Source organism: Lucilia cuprina, chromosome 3, assembly GCF_022045245.1.
Source record: "Lucilia cuprina isolate Lc7/37 chromosome 3, ASM2204524v1, whole genome shotgun sequence".
Classification (NCBI taxonomy): Eukaryota; Metazoa; Arthropoda; class Insecta; order Diptera; family Calliphoridae; genus Lucilia; species Lucilia cuprina.
In genome coordinates, this window is record NC_060951.1 from 32,999,660 (window position 1) to 33,018,453 (window position 18,794).

The 18,794-nt window shown below is 27.5% G+C and overlaps 2 protein-coding genes across 3 annotated transcripts in view; one reads left to right on the top strand and one right to left on the bottom strand.

Moving 5' to 3' along the window:
* Positions 1 to 2,766, top strand: part of LOC111681638 (E3 ubiquitin-protein ligase HECW2) — a 28,305-nt gene extending 25,539 nt beyond the window's left edge. The window contains exons 4-6 of the mRNA XM_023443514.2: positions 1,334 to 1,522; positions 1,582 to 1,719; positions 1,810 to 2,766. Of these exons, the coding sequence (XP_023299282.2) occupies positions 1,334 to 1,522; positions 1,582 to 1,719; positions 1,810 to 2,746 (1,264 nt within the window). The 3' untranslated portion in view covers positions 2,747 to 2,766. The remainder of the gene's footprint in view (positions 1 to 1,333; positions 1,523 to 1,581; positions 1,720 to 1,809) is intronic.
* A 6,039-nt stretch (positions 2,767 to 8,805) lies between these two features.
* On the bottom strand, positions 8,806 to 13,364 carry LOC111681650. 2 transcript variants are annotated; one of them, XM_046946276.1, is made up of 5 exons: positions 12,840 to 13,364; positions 10,434 to 10,587; positions 9,672 to 10,289; positions 9,422 to 9,606; positions 8,806 to 9,365 (listed from the first exon to the last, which is right to left on the bottom strand). In XM_046946276.1, exons 2-5 carry the CDS (start codon positions 10,558 to 10,560, stop codon positions 9,225 to 9,227), a joined length of 1,071 nt encoding a protein of 356 aa, XP_046802232.1. In that variant the 5' UTR covers positions 10,561 to 10,587; positions 12,840 to 13,364; the 3' UTR covers positions 8,806 to 9,224. The 2 variants fall into 2 exon arrangements, with proteins under 2 accessions (XP_046802232.1, XP_046802233.1); XM_046946277.1 differs by lacking the exon at positions 12,840 to 13,364 and adding an exon at positions 12,759 to 12,791.
* Positions 13,365 to 18,794: the final 5,430 nt, after the last annotated feature.

Genomic DNA, 18,794 nt, shown 5'->3' on the forward strand with positions numbered 1-18,794 from the left:
GACTATAGACTAGACTATAGACTAGACTATAGACTAGACTATAGACTAGACTATAGACTAGACTATAGACTATACTATAGAATAGACTATAGACTAGACTATAGACTACACTATAGACTAGACTATAGACTAGACTATAGACTAGACTATAGACTACACTATAGACTACACTATAGACTAGACTATAGACGACACTATAGACTAGACTATAGACTACACTATAGACTACACTATAGACTACACTATAGACTACACTATAGACTACACTATAGACTACACTATAGACTACACTATAGACTAGACTATAGACTACACTATAGACTACACTATAGACTACACTATAGACTACACTATAGACTACACTATAGACTACACTATAGACTACACTATAGACTACACTATAGACTACACTATAGACTACACTATAGACTACACTATAGACTACACTATAGACTACACTATAGACTACACTATAGACTAGACTATAGACTAGACTATAGACTACACTATAGGCTACACTATAGACTAGACTATAGACTAGACTATAGACTAGACTATAGACTAGAATATATACTAGACTATAGACTAGAATATATACTAGACTATAGACTAGACTACAGAATAAACTAGACTATAGACTAGACTGACCTATAAACTAGACTATAGACTAGATTATAGACTAGACTACAGACTATACAATAGACTAGACTATAGACTAGACTATAGACTAGTCTATAGACTAGACTATAGACTAGAATATAGAGTAGAATATAGACTAGACTACAGAATAAACTAGACTATAGATTGTTTTTTAAGTCATCAAGTTTCCAATCTGATTCAAGTCATTTCAAAGTTTGCTCTACATACAATCAACTTTCATGTACATTTTGCCTCAAACAATATGCCATCATTTGACTGACTATTTCACATAAACTTTTATAAATAAAAACATTTTATGTTAATGATCGTATATTTTACAGTCCTTGAATAATAATATTTTAAATAAAAAAACAATCGCATGATGTGTCATGGCGCTATCCACATTAATACTTATTTATCCTCAACAAAATAATGACAAAACTCGTTTGAAAAATATTACAATTATAACATAACAATGAGTTCATTTTCCTTAATGTTGAAATAAATATTTTATTGAATAATATGTAAAACAAGAGAGTAAATAAAAATCCTCTAGAGTCTAGACTATAGTTGGATAAATCGAGTTTCTCACGTTTCTCAGTTACGTTGAAGAAGACGATTAGTTGTATTAATAAAATTTTTACTGATTTGTTTCTATTTAATAATTTTTCTTTCTTATTATATATATTTTTAGTCTTTTCGAACAAGAAATTATGAGCTATGTGCCCATAGAAGAACGCAGTCCTCAGGGTTCACCCATTTTGAATTCACGCATGCTACAGCGTGCACCACCACCATTTCGACGTGATTTCGAAGCCAAATTAAGATGTTTCTATAGAAAATTGGAGTCCAAGGGTTATGGTCAAGGACCACATAAATTAAAGTGAGTTAAAAGGTGACATTATTCATAGAAAATTTAATAAACATTTTTCATATAAATAGATTACAAATACGTCGTACACATTTGCTGGAAGATGCATTTCGTCGTATTATGTCAGCCAATAAAAAAGACTTACAAAGAGGCCGTTTGGCCGTCTTATGGGACACCGAAGAGGGTCTCGATTATGGAGGACCATCTAGGTGAGTAGCTTTTAAGTTTTTTTTATAAACATTCTAATTAAAAATTTAATTTTAAATATTATTTGTTTTTTCTTTTTGTTTTATTTCCAGAGAATTTTTCTTTTTATTATCGCGAGAACTATTCAATCCCTACTATGGACTGTTTGAATATTCCGCCAATGATACTTACACCGTACAAGTTTCACCATTATCGGCCTTCGTTGATAACTGTCACGATTGGTTCCGTTTTAGTGGTCGTGTTTTAGGCCTGGCCTTAGTCCATCAATATCTATTGGATGCATTTTTCACGAGGCCATTTTATAAAGCTTTATTAAGACTTCCCGTAGCTTTAAGTGATTTAGAATCATTAGACAATGAATTTCATCAGTCATTACAATGGATACGTGATAATGACATTGGAACCGGCATAGACTTGGGCTTAACATTCTGTGTAACAGAAGAGCTATTGGGTCGTGTGGTGGAGAGAGAACTTAAGCCGGGTGGCAAAAATATAATTGTCAATGAGAAGAATAAAAAAGAATATCTCGAACGCATGATTAAATGGCGTTTGGAGAGGGGTGTGCAAGAACAAACGGAATCATTAGTACGTGGCTTCTATGAAGTTGTTGATTCTCGTTTAGTTTCGGTATTCGATGCCCGTGAATTGGAATTGGTTATAGCTGGTACGGCTGAAATCGATATTAACGATTGGCGTCTAAACACCGAATATCGTTCCGGTTATCATGATAATCATCAGGTTATCATATGGTTTTGGCAAGTTATCGAAAAATTTACCAATGAACAGCGATTACGTCTCTTGCAGTTTGTCACCGGCACCTCTAGTATACCCTATGAGGGTTTCTCAGCCCTCAGGGGTTCCACCGGACCCCGGAGATTTTGCATTGAAAAATGGGGTAAACCGAATGCTTTGCCCAGAGCTCATACCTGTTTTAATCGTTTAGATTTACCACCATATCCTACACCGGAATTACTCTATGAAAAATTACTATTGGCTGTCGAAGAAACAAATACTTTTGGTATCGAGTAAGTAAGTGAGTGGTTATTAAATTTAGAATGAAAAAAAAAACTTACAAAATGAAAGAAAACTATTAATAATTCTTGTTACAAAATTTGGCTTTTAATTTATCTTTCATTCACAACATTCATAAAAAATCTGTTGTTTAATGAATTATAAACGTTAGAGTTTCGTTATGTGAAGAAAAAAAAAGAACGTGATATTTTAAAAATGTCCTTTATTTATATATATAAATTTAAAATCATAACTATATGTGTGTAGCTGTAATTTTTTCAGAAATTTTATTTATTTTTTTATATTTTTATTATTTATTTGAATAGTTTTTTTTTAGATTGTAGTATTTAACCTTAACCTAGTGGTAGTGTTTAAATGTTGAACTAGTAGTTTGATTTCTATTCAATTTTGCCAGTATATGATTTTATTTATTTACTATATATATTTTTATATTTTTTCAACAAAACCTTGATTTGCAATTTAAACTTAAAAATGAAAAGGAAATTTGACAGATTTCACTATTTAAGAGAAGTTTGTGTGAAAATTATTTTCATGTTGAACACCCTAGCAAAAATTCAATAATGTACTTCCAAAAGAATAACATTTAATACCACTTCAAAAGTAGCACTAAGTGAATTTGTTTACCTTCTGTGGAAGTGATGTTTATTGACTTCCAAAGAAGCGAAAAGAATTCAATTTTGTTTAAAATTGAAAGTATATTTGTTTTACTATAATTATACCCTTTTCACCTTCGTGAGAAGGGTATATATAAGTTTGTCATTCCGTTTGTAATTTATATAATATAATTTTCCGATCCAATAATGTATATATTCTGGATCCTTATAGATAGCGGAGTCGATTTAGCCATGTCCGTCTGTCTGTCTGTTGAAATCAGTTTTCAGGAGACCGCAGATATTTGGGAGATCCAAATTTTCAATAATTCTATTGGAGAACACATGTAAGGGGACTTTTTGGTACTTTTTCGTTCTACAAAAGGTACTTTTTGAATTTTCTATAATATTGAACCTAGAAACATGAAATTAGCATGTAGGACATTGACTGGGTAAGAACCTATAAAGGGGGACTTTTTTGGTACTTTTTCGTTCTACAAAATGTACTTTTTGAATTTTCTATAATATTGCACCTAGAAACATGAAATTTAGCATGTAGGACCTTGACTGAGTATGAAACAAAAAAAAGGGGGACTTTTTGGTACTTTTTCGTTTTACAAAAGGAACTTTTTGAATTTTCTATAATATTGAACTTAGAAACATGAAGTTAAGTATGTTGAGCCAGGATTAGGCTAGAACACATAAAAGGGGACTTTTTGGTACTTTTTCATTCTACAAAAGGTACTTTTTGAATTTGCTATAATCTTGAACCTAGAAACATTATGTAAAGCCTGGATTAAGTGGGAATCCATAAAAGGGAAGTTTTTGGTACTTTTTCGTTCTTCAAAAGGTACTTTTAAAAATTTCTATAATATTGAATCTAGATGTATGAAGTTAAGCCTGGATTAATTTAGATCGTATAAAATGGGCTACAATTGGTATTTTTTTGATTTTTTTGTAATAAAATTCGTAATGACTGTTTTGTTAACACATCATGGTGAAGGGTATATAAGATTCGGCACAGTTGAATATAGAACTCTTACTTGTTTTTTGATAAATGCGTGTAAATTATATATTTGTGTTAAAATTATTTAAGTCAAATTAGTTGTATTCTATATTAACTTCCTAGAAAGAACATGAAAATTACTTCCTGAGAATTACTTCAGATGTAGTGAATTTGGAATAGAATAAAAAAAAAAAAATAAATCAATAACAAAAGAAAATAATTTTATGGTCCATAGTTACTCTTGAAAAGATGATAAAAATAAACTGCAATGTTTTCAAAATTAAGTTTTTCGTGAAAATTTTCTTTAAACTAATTGGACTTAATGAAAAAACCCTTAATTTTTAAATAAATACAATGGGATTAATAAAACCTAGTTAAAGGTTTATAAAACAAAATTAAATTTTCTTTATATTTTAATTTGAAAACATTGTAGTTTTGTATTTATTTATCTTTTTCAAAAATCTTGTTATGATGAATATGTAGTTTAGTTTAGTATTTTATTCTATGTAGTACTAAAAAAAAACTTGCTAAAAAATACCAGTTACTTATACATTTCCAAACAAATTTCGAAAAAAAAACTATAAATTAAAAAAAGAAAACAAATCATTCCATTCAAATTGCATTTAAAAAGAAAACAATTGATTAATAAAGTCTTATTAAAATTTTAAAAAAGAAAACTAAAAAAAAAACACTTGCTATAAAAATCCTGCCGTTATTTAAAGAAAACTAAAACCTTTTTTTATTTATATACTAAATAAAATCTTTATCTTTATAAAATAAAATTTTATTTAAAAAAAAAACAAAATTCTCTTTAACTACCTTTAAAGAAAGACTTGATTTTTTTTATTTTTTCATAAAAATGTTTAAGAATTCTCAAGCTTTTTTTTTCTATTTACGTTTAAATTTTTATATAAAGCTTTTTAATTTTTTCTTAAAGTCTGACTATATAAACTTAAATATTAAAACTTAATGGATAAAATAACGCAAAACAAGTTCAATTACCCAGATATATATATATATTTAACATTAATACTTAACATAAAAAAAAATAAAGCAAAAAAAACTTTATTATACATCTTAAGAAACCTTAATACTACTCCTTGATATCATCAAAAATACTAGATAAAAAAATACATGGGATAAAGAGATACAAAAATGTGCTTATACATTTTAAAGAAAAATTCAATTTTATTTAAAGTTTTTTTTAACAAAGAGAGTTTTCTACATAATTGAGAAGAGAAAATGTAATGAGAGTTCAATTGAATACTATCTTCTATTTCTGTTTGACTAGTCAATGAGACAAGTCCATAGACTAATCCATAGTTATGACAGTTCACAAACTAGTTAAAAGACTATTCTATAGGCTAGTCAGTAAACTAGTCCATAGACTAATCAATATATTAAGCAAGAGACTAGTTCATAGACTAGTCAAAGGACTAGTCTGTAGTGTAATCAATAGACTAGTCAATGAACTAGTCCATAGACTAATCAATAAACTAAGAAAGAGATTAGTTCATAGACTACTCAAAGGACTGGTCTGTAGTGTAATCAATAGACTAGTCTATAGATCAATCAAAAATCTAGTTCATAGACTAGCTTATCCATAGACTAATTTTTTGAATAGTCTATAGGTTAGTCCATAGGCTAGTATATAGTTCAGTCCAAAGATTAGTCAAATGGCTAGTCCAATCAATAAGCTAGTCTATATACTATTCAATAGGCTAGTTCATAGTCTAGTCTATAGGTTTATCTTTTGATTGGTCTATAGGTTAGTCCATAGACTAGTCCATAGTTTAGTCAATAGGTCAACAGTATAGTCAATAAGCTAGTCCATAGACTACTCAATAGGTTAGTTCATAGACTAGTCAATGGGCTAGTCCATAGACTAGTCAGTAGACCAATTCATAGACTAATCAATAGACAATTCCATAGACTAGTCAGTAGCCTATTTCATAGACTAGTATATATAGTTTTTCATATACTAGTCAATAGTATAGACTAGTCCATAGACCATGAATTGATCCATAGATTAGTCAATAAGCAAGTCCATAGAATAGTCACAGACTAATTAATCGGCTAATTACACACTAGTTTATAGACTTGCCAACTGTAAATAGACTAATCAGTCAATGTCAGATTGGTCTATAGACTAGTCAATAAGCTTGTCCACACACTAATCACATACTAGTTTATAGGCTTACCACAGATCGTTCAATATACTAGTCAGTATACTAGTAAATAGACTAGTTTATAGATTAGTCAATAGCTCATTATATTGATTCATAAACTAGTCAATTAGCAAGCCCATATCCTAGTCAATAACCTAGTCTATAGACTATTCAATAAGTTAGTCCACATCCTATATAATAGGCTAGTCCATAGACTATTTTAAAATATAGTCAATAGCCTAGTCTATAGACTAACTACAGATTATTTAATAAACTAGTTTATAGACTAGTCTATAGTTTAGTTGATAAAGTAGTCTATAGACTAGTCAATAGTGTATTTACTATACAGTAGTCTATTCCCTAGATCTGTTCATAGACTAGTCAAGAGAATAGACCATAGACATGACAAAAGGCTGGTCCATAGACAAAAGCGACAAAAAATAACATTATTATAAATCGTTTCACTTTCACTATTCTCAATTATTTAAAAAAAAAACTCTAAAATCAAATTGATTTTAACGATAAAGACCTGTTAAGTTATTGAAATATTAACCATAGGTTTAAACTAAGATTAAATATAGTTCTCATGTCATTTTTATGTCTAACCTACCACAATTAAAGTGAAGACATTATAATACTGATCTGATATTAAATCATAAATTAACGGGTTTGATTCTGAAATTTATTTTAAATTTTAATACAATACAAATTTATTTAAAAGAAATACTTAATTTCCTCGAAATATAATAAAACAAAAACAAACAAAAAAATAAACCTAAATTTTATTTAAAAATGTGATGTAAGCTTGCGCAATAATTTATTATAAACATAAATAACATATATATTATATATTTATTATTCAATTCAATATTTATATTTAATTATTAATATTTATTTAATTAAAAATATTTTCGAAAAAAAATAAAAACATATTTAATAATATAATAACAGAATAAATAAAAACACAAATTAAACAAAATTGAAAAAAATCAATAAAAATAAATAAAAAACAAAATTGCCTCAATATTTATGAAAAATGTAATTTGTAATTTTTATATTTGTTACCTGATTATTTGAAAATTTTATTAACTTTAAATTAAAGAAATTAATACATAAATATTAACAAAAATAATCTGATATTATTTTGAAGAAAGAAAAAATTATTTACTTTTTTAAAATTTATATATTTGGAAACTTTATTAAATTAATTTTTATACAAAAAAAAAAAAAAAAAATCTTATAAAAATTTATGAAAGTTTAATATGTTTGAAATTTTTTTATTATTTTGAAATTTAAGAATTTAGTTTTGTCAATTGTCCAGAATTAGTCCATACTCTTGGCTATAACCCATATTATAGTCTTGCCTATAATCTGGTACATAATCTACACTTTAGTCTTGACTATACCTTAGACTTTAGTCGTGTATATCGTCCAGATTATAGCATTATCTATAGACGTTTCATTACTCCAGACAATAGACTTTTATGGTTCAGACTTGTCTATACTCCAGACTATTCTTGTCTATAGTCCAGACTATTGACTTTTCTATAATCCAGACTATAGACTTTTCTATAGGCCAGATTATAAAATTGTCTACAGTTCAGACTATAGCGTGTTTATTGTCCAGATTACAGACTTGCCTATAGTCCAGATTACAGACTTGCCTATAGTCCAGATTATAGACTTGTCTATAATCCAGACTATAAACTTGTCTACAATTCAGGCTATAGACATATTCAGACTATAGACTTGTCAACAATTCAGACTATAGACTTGTCTACAGGTCAGACTATAGACATGTCTATTATCCAGATTACAGACTTGTCTATAGTTCAGACTATAGACTTGTCTACAATTCAGACTATAGACTTGTCTACAGTTCAGACTATAGAAATGTCTATTGCCCAGATTGCAGACTTGTCTATAGTCCAGACTATAGACTTGTCTATACTCCAGACTATAAACTTGTCTATAGTCCAGACTATAGACTTGTCTATAGTCCAGACTATAGACTTGTCTATAGTCCACACTATAGACTTGTCTATAGTCCAGACTATTGACTTGTCTATAGTCTAGACTATAGACTTGTCTAAAGTCTAGATTATAGATTTGTCTATAGTCCAGACTATTGACTTGTCTATAGTCCAGACTATTGACTTGTCTATAGTCCAGACTATTGACTTGTCTATAGTCCGGACTATTGACTTGTCTATAGTCCAGAATATAGACTTGTCTTTAGTCCAGAATATAGACTTGTCTATAGTCTAGAATATAGACTTGTCTATAGTCCAGAATATAGTCTTGTCTATAGTCCAGAATATAGACTTGTCTTTAGTCCAGAATATAGACAAGTGTTTAGTTTTGACTATAGACAAGAATATAGACTTGTCTATAATCCAGAATATAGCCATATTTACAGTCCAAAATACAGTCCATGTCTACAGTCCAGTCTATAGTTTTATCTAAAGTTCGGACTAGAAAGTTTTCTATAGTCCAAACTGAGTCTTGTTTATAGCATTTCTCGAACTAAAGTCTTATTTGTCTATAAAATTGGATAGTTTAATATCTATTAACTAGACTATAGTTTAATCTATTCTTTAGTCTTGAAGTTTTAAGAATTTTAAAAAGGACTTTGGAAAATTCTTTAATTCAGATCAAATCACTTTTTTTAAGACACTTTGTTTATTTATTTTGTAGAAAATTTCAATTAATTATAAATACAAAAATAATTGTATTAACAAAGAATCATCCTTAATAAAAGGACTATCGATTAAGGCACTATTTGGTATTAGAAAACCGCTATCATGATTATCAAATTCTTGGGAAACCAAATCCGAGGAACGTTTCTTACTCTATAAGGAAATAAATTTAAAATAAAAAAATTTCTATTAAATTTAACAAAAAATACCTGATCCAATATAGACATTTTATATTTAAAATTGTCACTATTGATTTCCTTAAATATAGCACCCGTATCTAAAATGATACTATTGCCCAGACCCAACTGGGGCGATGAAGAGCAATCCTCCAGTTGTAAATAAAGAAAATCACGATGCAAATGTTGAAAGAAAGCCTTAATTTTCAAAGCTTTGCCTATGATTTTTATAGCAATTTGATAAGTTAAATATTTTATAAAGGAAAAGTATCAAAACCCTTACCTCTTATGGAAAATATGGGACTTTCCATAGTTAAACTATTGCCAGTTTTAATATTCTGTGTAAAATTCTCCATTCTCCAGTAATAGCTATAAACCTTAACATTTTTATTTGTGATGAGGGTATTATTATTGTATTTTTTAGCCTCCTGATCCCTTATAGTGGTGGCCTTATTCTGATCTTGTGTTGGTAAAGATTTTAACTTGGGCAACTGATAATAATTTTTACTTATTTCATTGGTTTTCTGTGGTTTATTTTCACTATTTGGTATAGGTTGAAATTTAAAGGCTGGAACTGGTGTTGTATTCATATTAATGCTAACAATACCAGCTGATGTTACCGGTTCTGGGGATCTTTCGCTAAGAGTTTGTTCTTCTCTTCCTTTGGTTACAAATTGACGGTGTAGATCTTGTATTAGTTTTTGTATATTTTGCAATTCTTGTCCTAATTTTTGTTCTAAATTATGAAATGATTTTAACATTTCTGTAGAACCACAAACTCCTTTCAGTTCTCTGGTTGTAAAGGCCTCAGCACTGGCCCGTACATCGCCTGAGGTTACAGTGCATACCGCCTTCTGAATTTCGCTGGGTTTTAGTTCTTCATTTGTGGCTTGTGAGAAACCTAAAGTATAATAGAGATTATATAAGTTGTACTTATACCTAGGGGCCGATTTAGAAACTCGGTTTCTTAATTTTAATTTATTATTTTTTTATAAGAAATCATTATTTTATTAAATCGTAAAAATTTCGCTAAAATAAATCTTACCGGCTGGTATTTGAGTTTCTGGTGGATTTCTTGTTTCCGTTATCTCTTGTATTGGTCGGCCATCAGTTTTATTATGAGTTATCAGATATATTAGACAGATTGTTAAATGTATTTTAAAATGCATCATAGTTCTTAATACTTTATATAGATCTTTCTAGAAAAAAGTTTATTTCTACTACATGTTTCGATCTAGAAATAAAAGGACTTATCCCGTTCTCAATATAAAGATCTCAAAGTCTTAGGATAAGAACTAATTTTGAAAGCTCAACCATAATATTTTCGAAAGTTAAGTACAAAACGATTTTGTTTAGATCGACCTATACATTATCTAAAGTTTTCTAATTTTTGTACTAAAACGATCTTGACTTCAATGCTTAAGTATTTCAGCTTTATTTCTGACATGATCAAAAAGACCGATATCTCCATTGTCACAGATAGGTATTAAATTAATCTGATCTACTATATTTTCTATAATTTAACAAATGTGTCGAACAGGTCCCTAATTGATAAAGTTTGAAGAGGCGAGGAGAACTTTTCCGATATTTATATGGAAAATACATTGGACTCTCTGACTCTGGGCCGCTAGTTCATTGAATGAGTTATATACTAGTGAGATATCTCTTGGTATCGGTAATAACTTCTTCGAATTATTTCGAAATTTCTCAGTAATCGCACTATACGAGTTATTATAAATGGGATCTCATCAAACGAGTTCAAAAATAATTCAGGGGTACCGCAAGGCTTCTTTCTTTCTCCTACCATATTTCTTAACTTCATAAATGACCTTCTACGTCAAACTTCCAACGCTGTCTACTCTTTTTGCCGATGACAGCAATATCTGCCATTCCTATTCATTGAAATATAGACCAAGCCCTCTAGAGATTGGGGCAATGAGGCGCAATATAAATGAATCGTTTAATCACACCTTAATAAAGATCTCTAAACAGAGTCGTTTTTAACGCCCGCAGGACTCAATGTTGTTTTTTAATACATAAACGTATGACACATAATGTTAGTCCATCTATATTTATGGGTGTTGTAAATATTAAGGAATCAGAAGTTCAGGACATGCAAATACAGTGAGCTGTCCGATGGACTAAACATATCTTCCAAATGTCGAAAGAAGCATTCAAGTGTATCGGTTTTTTGAAACGGTGTAAGACATACTTCACTCCATCTGATCTTCTCATTATTTACACCACTCATATCCAATCGAAAAAAAAACAATTCCCTTGTATGGGCCGAAGCTTCGAAGTCTATTTTGGAGCTACTCGACCGCGTACAAGAGAGGGCGAAGGTACTTATTAAAGACAGTAGGGTAGCCAACTCTATTGATTCACTGGAGCACCGTCGCAATGTGGGGTGTATTTCACTGTTCTATCGATACTATAATGGAATGTGTTCCTCTGAAATTAGGGAACTCTTTCGCGAAACATGTATATTTCTACGTAGCACACGATTGTCTTCAAGAACACACCCATTTGTGGTTGATTGACCAGTGGAACGCACAACACATTACAGTTAAAATTCATTCCTATGCCGCACTGTCCCTCCCGCAACCTATTTTCCTAGTTTCAGCACAATGCACTGCATGAGTAGAGGTCATCCCCTGAGTGGTAGTCCAAGAAAAAAAAAAATATTAAATAAATTCAAGACTATGAAACGAAATTGTTACTTTGTATACTCTACAGCAAGTATAGTGGAAGGAATAAATGCTCATAGCCCCCATGCAAAGCTTATTCGAAAATCTGAATCGAAATTAACCGCGGATTTTGCTCGAGTGTTTGGTGAGGAACTTTTGTTTTTTCCTTTTTTATATATTTTGTATAAAAAATTTCTGATTTTGGGGGCAGGTGAAATTTTTTCTTTTTCCCCCGTGGGATCAGCGTCTGATCGAAATCAAAAGACTTTTTATAAAATTTAATAATAAAATTAGTTTTTAACGTTTTTCTTATTAATGTTCAATTAAATTCTATAAAGCTTGATCCATAATAGGTCTATGTTATTCCATACTGGGTTTTCTGAAAATATCTGATCTATCTCGATATTCATATTTAATATTTTTCTTTTGTTATATTTTTGTAATTTTTTTCAATACTTTTTCAAAATATTTAAGTTAAATTTTTGTTTTAAATGTAATTTTAACTCTCACGATGTTAAAATTCAATTAAAAATTTTGAAAAGAAGAAAATTTTGAAGAAGAAAATTTTAGTTTTTTTTTTAAATTTTTTAACTTGAAATTGAAATTTATTGTTTAATTTTTATAATTATTTAATTTTTTTTTTTTGTTAATATTTCCAAGTTTTCATTTATATAAATTTTTACTTGATTTCGAAATTTTTAAAATTATTTAAATTTTTTTTTTTGGAAATTTTAGCTTTTTTGTTAATTTTAATATTTTTTTACATTTTTATTTAAATATTTTTTTTAAATCCGATTTCGAAAGTGCAGAATAAATTTAAAATTTATTTAAATTTTCAATATTTTTACTCGCACGGAATATATTATTTTGAAAACTTTCGCACTACACGTGGTCCACACAACTAACTGATGGATTTATTATTTAGTGTGTTTTATCGTTTTTAATAAATCAAAATTGTTTTTTTTTTTTGTACGAAACACATAAATAATTATTCTCTTTCTCGTGTGTTTTCCTTCATGCTAGACGCCATGAATTTGTTTTGTTTTGTTTTTATTTTTTTTAATTTTATTTTTGGTGAATATTAAATAAAAATAGATTAACGAAAGTGTTATACGATTGTGTTGTTTTCGTTCTTTACGTTGACATAAATTATGTTTATTTTCGATTTATGATTTCAATACGTTTTTTGTCTGAAAACGCATTGCGCGTTGTCTTAACATATGTGAACATTTTGCATTTCCGTAGTTGATTTTTCACTCGTGTGTCTGAGATTGTGGAAAAGGAAGGAGTATGAGTACAGTGGGTGTTGATAATTTCGTAAAATTAGTTAATACTGAGTAGGTTTTAAGTAAAAAATTCTCGAAGAAGGAATATATAACAAAGCTTTAGACATTATTTGAAAGTAGAAAGATTTAATATTTCGGAAGATATAACAGATTTTACAAATAAATGTTTCTTTGCGCTTTTTCAACGTTTTTAAAATATGACTAAAACATAAGGCATGTTTAAATTAAGGACTTGATATCTCGAAAACTGTAATGAAATTGTGGTATTATTAAGATTTAACATTTCAGCAGATAAAACAGATTTTACAAATAAATGTTTCTTCGCGCTTTTGCAACGTCTCAAAAATATGACTAAAAACATAAGGCATGTCAAACATTAGGACACGATATCTCGAAAACAATAATAAGATTGTGGTATTATTAAGATTTAACATTTCAGAAGATAAAACAAATTTTAGAAATAAATGTTTTTTCGCCGTTTTGCAACGTTTTAAAAATATGACTAAAAACATAAGGCATGTCAAACTTTAGGACTCGATATCTCGAAAACTTTAATGAGATTGTGGTATTATTAAGATTTAACATTTGAGAAGATAAAACAAATTTTAGAAATAAATGTTTTCACTCTTTTGCAACGTTTAAAAAATATGACTAAAAACATAAGGCATGTCAAACTTTAGGACTCGATATCTCCAAAACTGTAATGAGATTGTGGCATTATTAAGATTTAACATTTCAGAAGTTAAAACAAATTTTAGAAATAAATGTTTTTCGCTCTTTTGCAATGTTTAAAAATATAACTAAAAACATAAGGCATGTCAAACAATAGGACTCGATATCTCGAAAACTGTAATGAGATTGTGGCATTATAAAATCAGTTATGGATTCGGCGCATTTCCTTTAAAAAAGTACACTGATCTTTTGTTGAAAAATATATGATTTTTTTTAATTAAGTTTTTACATATTAAGCTTTCATATATTTTTCTAAAATTTTGAAAATATATATTTATTTTTTAAAAAAATAGCTTTGACTTAAATGGTATAACAAAACAATTATGATATTAATAAAAATTATATAAAAGAAATGTAATAGAATATAAAAGAAATTCTTAAGAAAACAAAAAAAAAATGAAATCAAATAAAAATTTCTGAAATAAAAAGTATAATAAAATTGGTTTTAAATAAAAATTAAAAGCATTTTTTATAAATTAAAGTAAGTATATAAGTTTAAACATAAAACTTTAAGCATTTAAACCAAATTTGTTTGTTGGGTATTGACTATTTACAAAACTTTGTAAATTTTAAAAAAATTGGAAAATTCATTAATATTTTAATAGTTTTTTAATAATTTCATACTCATTCTAATTCAAATTGCAATGAATTCATTATTTTCAATTCTTTTTTTTTCAAACATTGAACACTTTTTTAAAGTTTATTTTTATTATTAATTTTAAATTTCTTTAAGTTTAAAAATGAAAAGTAAAATTTATAAATACAATTATACATGTATATATATTAACTAACTAATTTAAAATAAAACTAATTCAAAAAGTAATTGTATTCATAAAATATAAACTTTTATCTTTAAAAAGTAATCGGTTTTTGAATCTACGCAAAAAATAAGATTTCTTTAAATGTGTGTAATACTAATTTTTCAAAATTAATTATAAAATAAGTGAAAATACAATGGAAATACTAATATACATATATTTCCCCGTTTTATAATAAAATTTGCAAGCTGGCAACTCTGGCAAAGTAAATGTTTAATTATTTCAATATATTGTCTATAAAACTTTAAAATATTGATTGAGTTGATTAACTATTTCCATCTAGGTACTTTTATTTACATTTAAAAGGGTGGCAACTCTGTAAAAACATTGTTTTAGAATCTTAATTACATTCCCTTTTCATCGCAAGAAAGTTTTTCGTAATTGGTTTAGTAATTTTTGTTTTAGAAAAGTAGTCATATGTTGTGCATATTTTTTAAGCACTTTTTATAAGGTGGCAAATCTGGCAATATAAATTTTTATATTTCTAAACATCTTTACATGTTCATATGACATGTTCATATCATAATATATTATGATATTATCATTTTAAAAATAGTTGTTTGTTTTTATGTTATGTCCTTTTTTTAGCAAGGTGGCAACTCTAGCAAAATAAATTTTCCTAATCTTTAATATGTCGCCTAATCTTTAATATGTCGCATACAAATTAAACCAAATTAGTTCATTTGTTTTTGAGTTATAACCTTTTGAAAATAGCTTTTAGTTGTATTCAACTTTTTTCCACTTTTTATAAAGTGGGCAACTCTGGTTTATTAATTATTCTTAATCTTTAATATTTCCCCTTAAAAGTCATATAAAGTTCATGGAAATTGATTCAATAGTTTTGGAGTTATAAATTTTGGAAAATAAAAACTCCATTTTTCGCCATTTTTCATAAGGTGGCTACACTGGAAAAATATATTTTTAAATTCTTGAATATGATTCTTATAAAACCATACCAATTTGTTATAAATCGATTTAGTAGTTTTTATTTTATATCCTATTGAAAAAAAGATCCGTTGTCAGCAATATTTCGTTTTGCAGAAAAACAATGTATAAAAGTTTACCAAATTTCGAAAATCTGGCAATATTGATAAAATAAATGTTCAACAAAATTGTAGTTTAAATTCTCAGCTTTCGTTTGACTTTAATTTCATTGGAATCAGTTTAGTACTTTAAGAGTAATAACAATTTTAAACAAATTAAATAATAATGTAATATTTACGCAAAAGCGGCAACCCTGCTAAAATAATTTTTAATAAAATCAATAGCTTAAATAACAACCTAACGATTGACACTAGTTTTACTGAATTAAATGAAATAATAACAAAGTTATAGCAATTTTAAAAATCCCTTAAATCTACCAATTTTCCAAAACACGACAACCCTGTTAATATATCGATACAGCGCCATCTATTGATGGGATGTATGGCACTTTTGCAAAGCAAAAACAGATACCTATTTTCAAATGGTTATAACTCAAAAACTACTAAACCAATTTCAATGAACTTTATGTGGTCGTGAAGGGGGCATATTGAAGATTTTTAAAAATTTATTTAGCCAGTGTTGCCAACTTGTTTAAAGTTCAAAAAAACTATTTTTATGTTCACAATGTTATAACACAAAAACTGCTTAATCTATTTTTAAGAAGTTTGTCTAGTTTTGTTGGGAATATACTGAAAATTTAAAAAAAAATATTCAGTGTTGCCATCTTGTTAAAAATAGCAAAAAATTAAGTACAATGGAAAAAGCGTTATAACACAAAAAATATTTTACCGATTTCAATCAGCATTCTAAGCTTTTGTATAGGCTTTATTCAAGATTCCAAAAATTTATTTTGCCAGAGTTGCCACCTTGAAGAAAAGCAAAAATCGGAGTGTTGAGATAAAAATGTTATAACACCAAACCGACCGTAACAATTTAATTGAACTTTACATGTTCGTATAGGGAGTATATTTAAGATTTAGAAATTTTTATTTACCAGTGTTGCCAGCTTATTGAAAGTGATGAAAACTAAGTACAACTTAAGAAAACGTTAAAACCCAAAAACTACTTCATCGATTTCATTCTACATTTTAGAGATTTTTTAGAGGATATGTTCAAGTTTTGAAAAAATAAATTTGCCAGAGTTTCCAACTTGTTAAAAGTGCAAAAAAGCAGTAATTAAAAAAAAATGTTATAACACAAAAACTACTGAACCAATTAAGTGGAACTTTACATGGACTTGTAAGGACTATACAAGATTTAGAAATTTTATTCTGACAGTGTTGCCAGTGTTGGCAAAGTTAGAACAAAGTTTAAAATTAAACTATTTTATAGTTTAAATCTACTCTAACAATTTTGCTCAACTTTAAATGGTCTTGTTAAGAGTTTAATCCGGAATTTGACATTTTATACTGACAGTGTTGCCAGCTTGTAAAACAAGACGAAAACTTAGTAAAACATAAATGAACATTATAACACAATAATTTTATACAAGTTGATATTAAAGTGGTACGAATAAATTGAATTGTTTTAAAAATTGTTTTGCCAGAGTTGCCACTGTGTTACTTTTTACTGAGTTAGGAATAAAAGTAATTTTTCATTGCGATTTATTTAAAATGCTATAAATATTACATGTCTAAGTTTTTTTGTTGGGAGTTTTGCTTACCCGGGTTGCCATGTAGTTTATATGGAAATAAATTTGTCTTCAAAAATTTGTTATTTTAAAATATTTCTTATCATTTGCAAATCAAAAAGGTAAAAAATGTTTATTTTAGAACAATAGTTTAAAATTTTCTTTGGATTTTTATTCACTTTATTAACACAATTAACGAAACTTATGAAAAACTACATTATAATGTCACTTTGAAAGAAAAATCTAATACATGTTTAAAATTAAAATATTTTTAAATAATACATTGTACATTGTCTTAATATATTAACTTACTCTACAACACACAAATTTTTGAAAGGTCCTAGGACCGTTTTATAAAGATAAAAACTGAAATTACTTATATCTTCAGTCGAAGGTGAGCCCAAGGAAATCTAATAATTATAAAGATTTTCTTCTCGAAACGTATTATTTTGGAATATATGTTATAGTGTTGTAGAGTATTTTATGAATATTCCAATATAACCTATTACTTTTCTTATAACTACCATTAACATTTCTTTAACATTCAATATTTCAATTTAATAATTTAATTTTTTTTTAGATATAGATATTTTTTGTTCCATCACGCAATAACATTTAATTTAAGTTTTCTTTTTTAAGCTTCTTTTAGAGCCGTTACTAAAATTGTTCAAATTTCTTGATTATTTTGTAAGAGAGTTTTTTATGTGTAAATATTTAATGTTTTTCTAAAATTCTTTAAAATCCAGTCATTTGATTTGTATATGTAAATATGTTTGCCAAATATATTTGAATAAATAATTAAACACATCGAAAAGTTTACTTTTTTTTAACTTTTTTTTGTTTCAAAGGAGGGAAGTAAAGTAAAAGAAACCTTCATTAAGCTAAATATATATCATAATTTATGTTTTATTTCTTAACATCCTTGAACACTTTAGTTTTTTTTACATAGATAAATTGACACATATACAAGTAGATTTGAATAAATATTTCATGATTTATATACATTTTTTAATAATTCTTTAAATTTGTTTTAAAAACATCAACAATTCATATTCTTTTATATCTTCGTTTCGTTTAAAATGATTTGATATGTTTGAGAGATGTTTCTTTTCTTTTTGTTTAATTGTTTATTTCATTGAACACTTAACAACATTTAATATAAGTTAATTTTTATTTATAATGACGCTGATTTTATGCGAATAATTTTTGTCTTTCTTAATGCTATTTTTTCTAACCTTTATTGCTGAATAATTTTTTTTTATTTTTAAT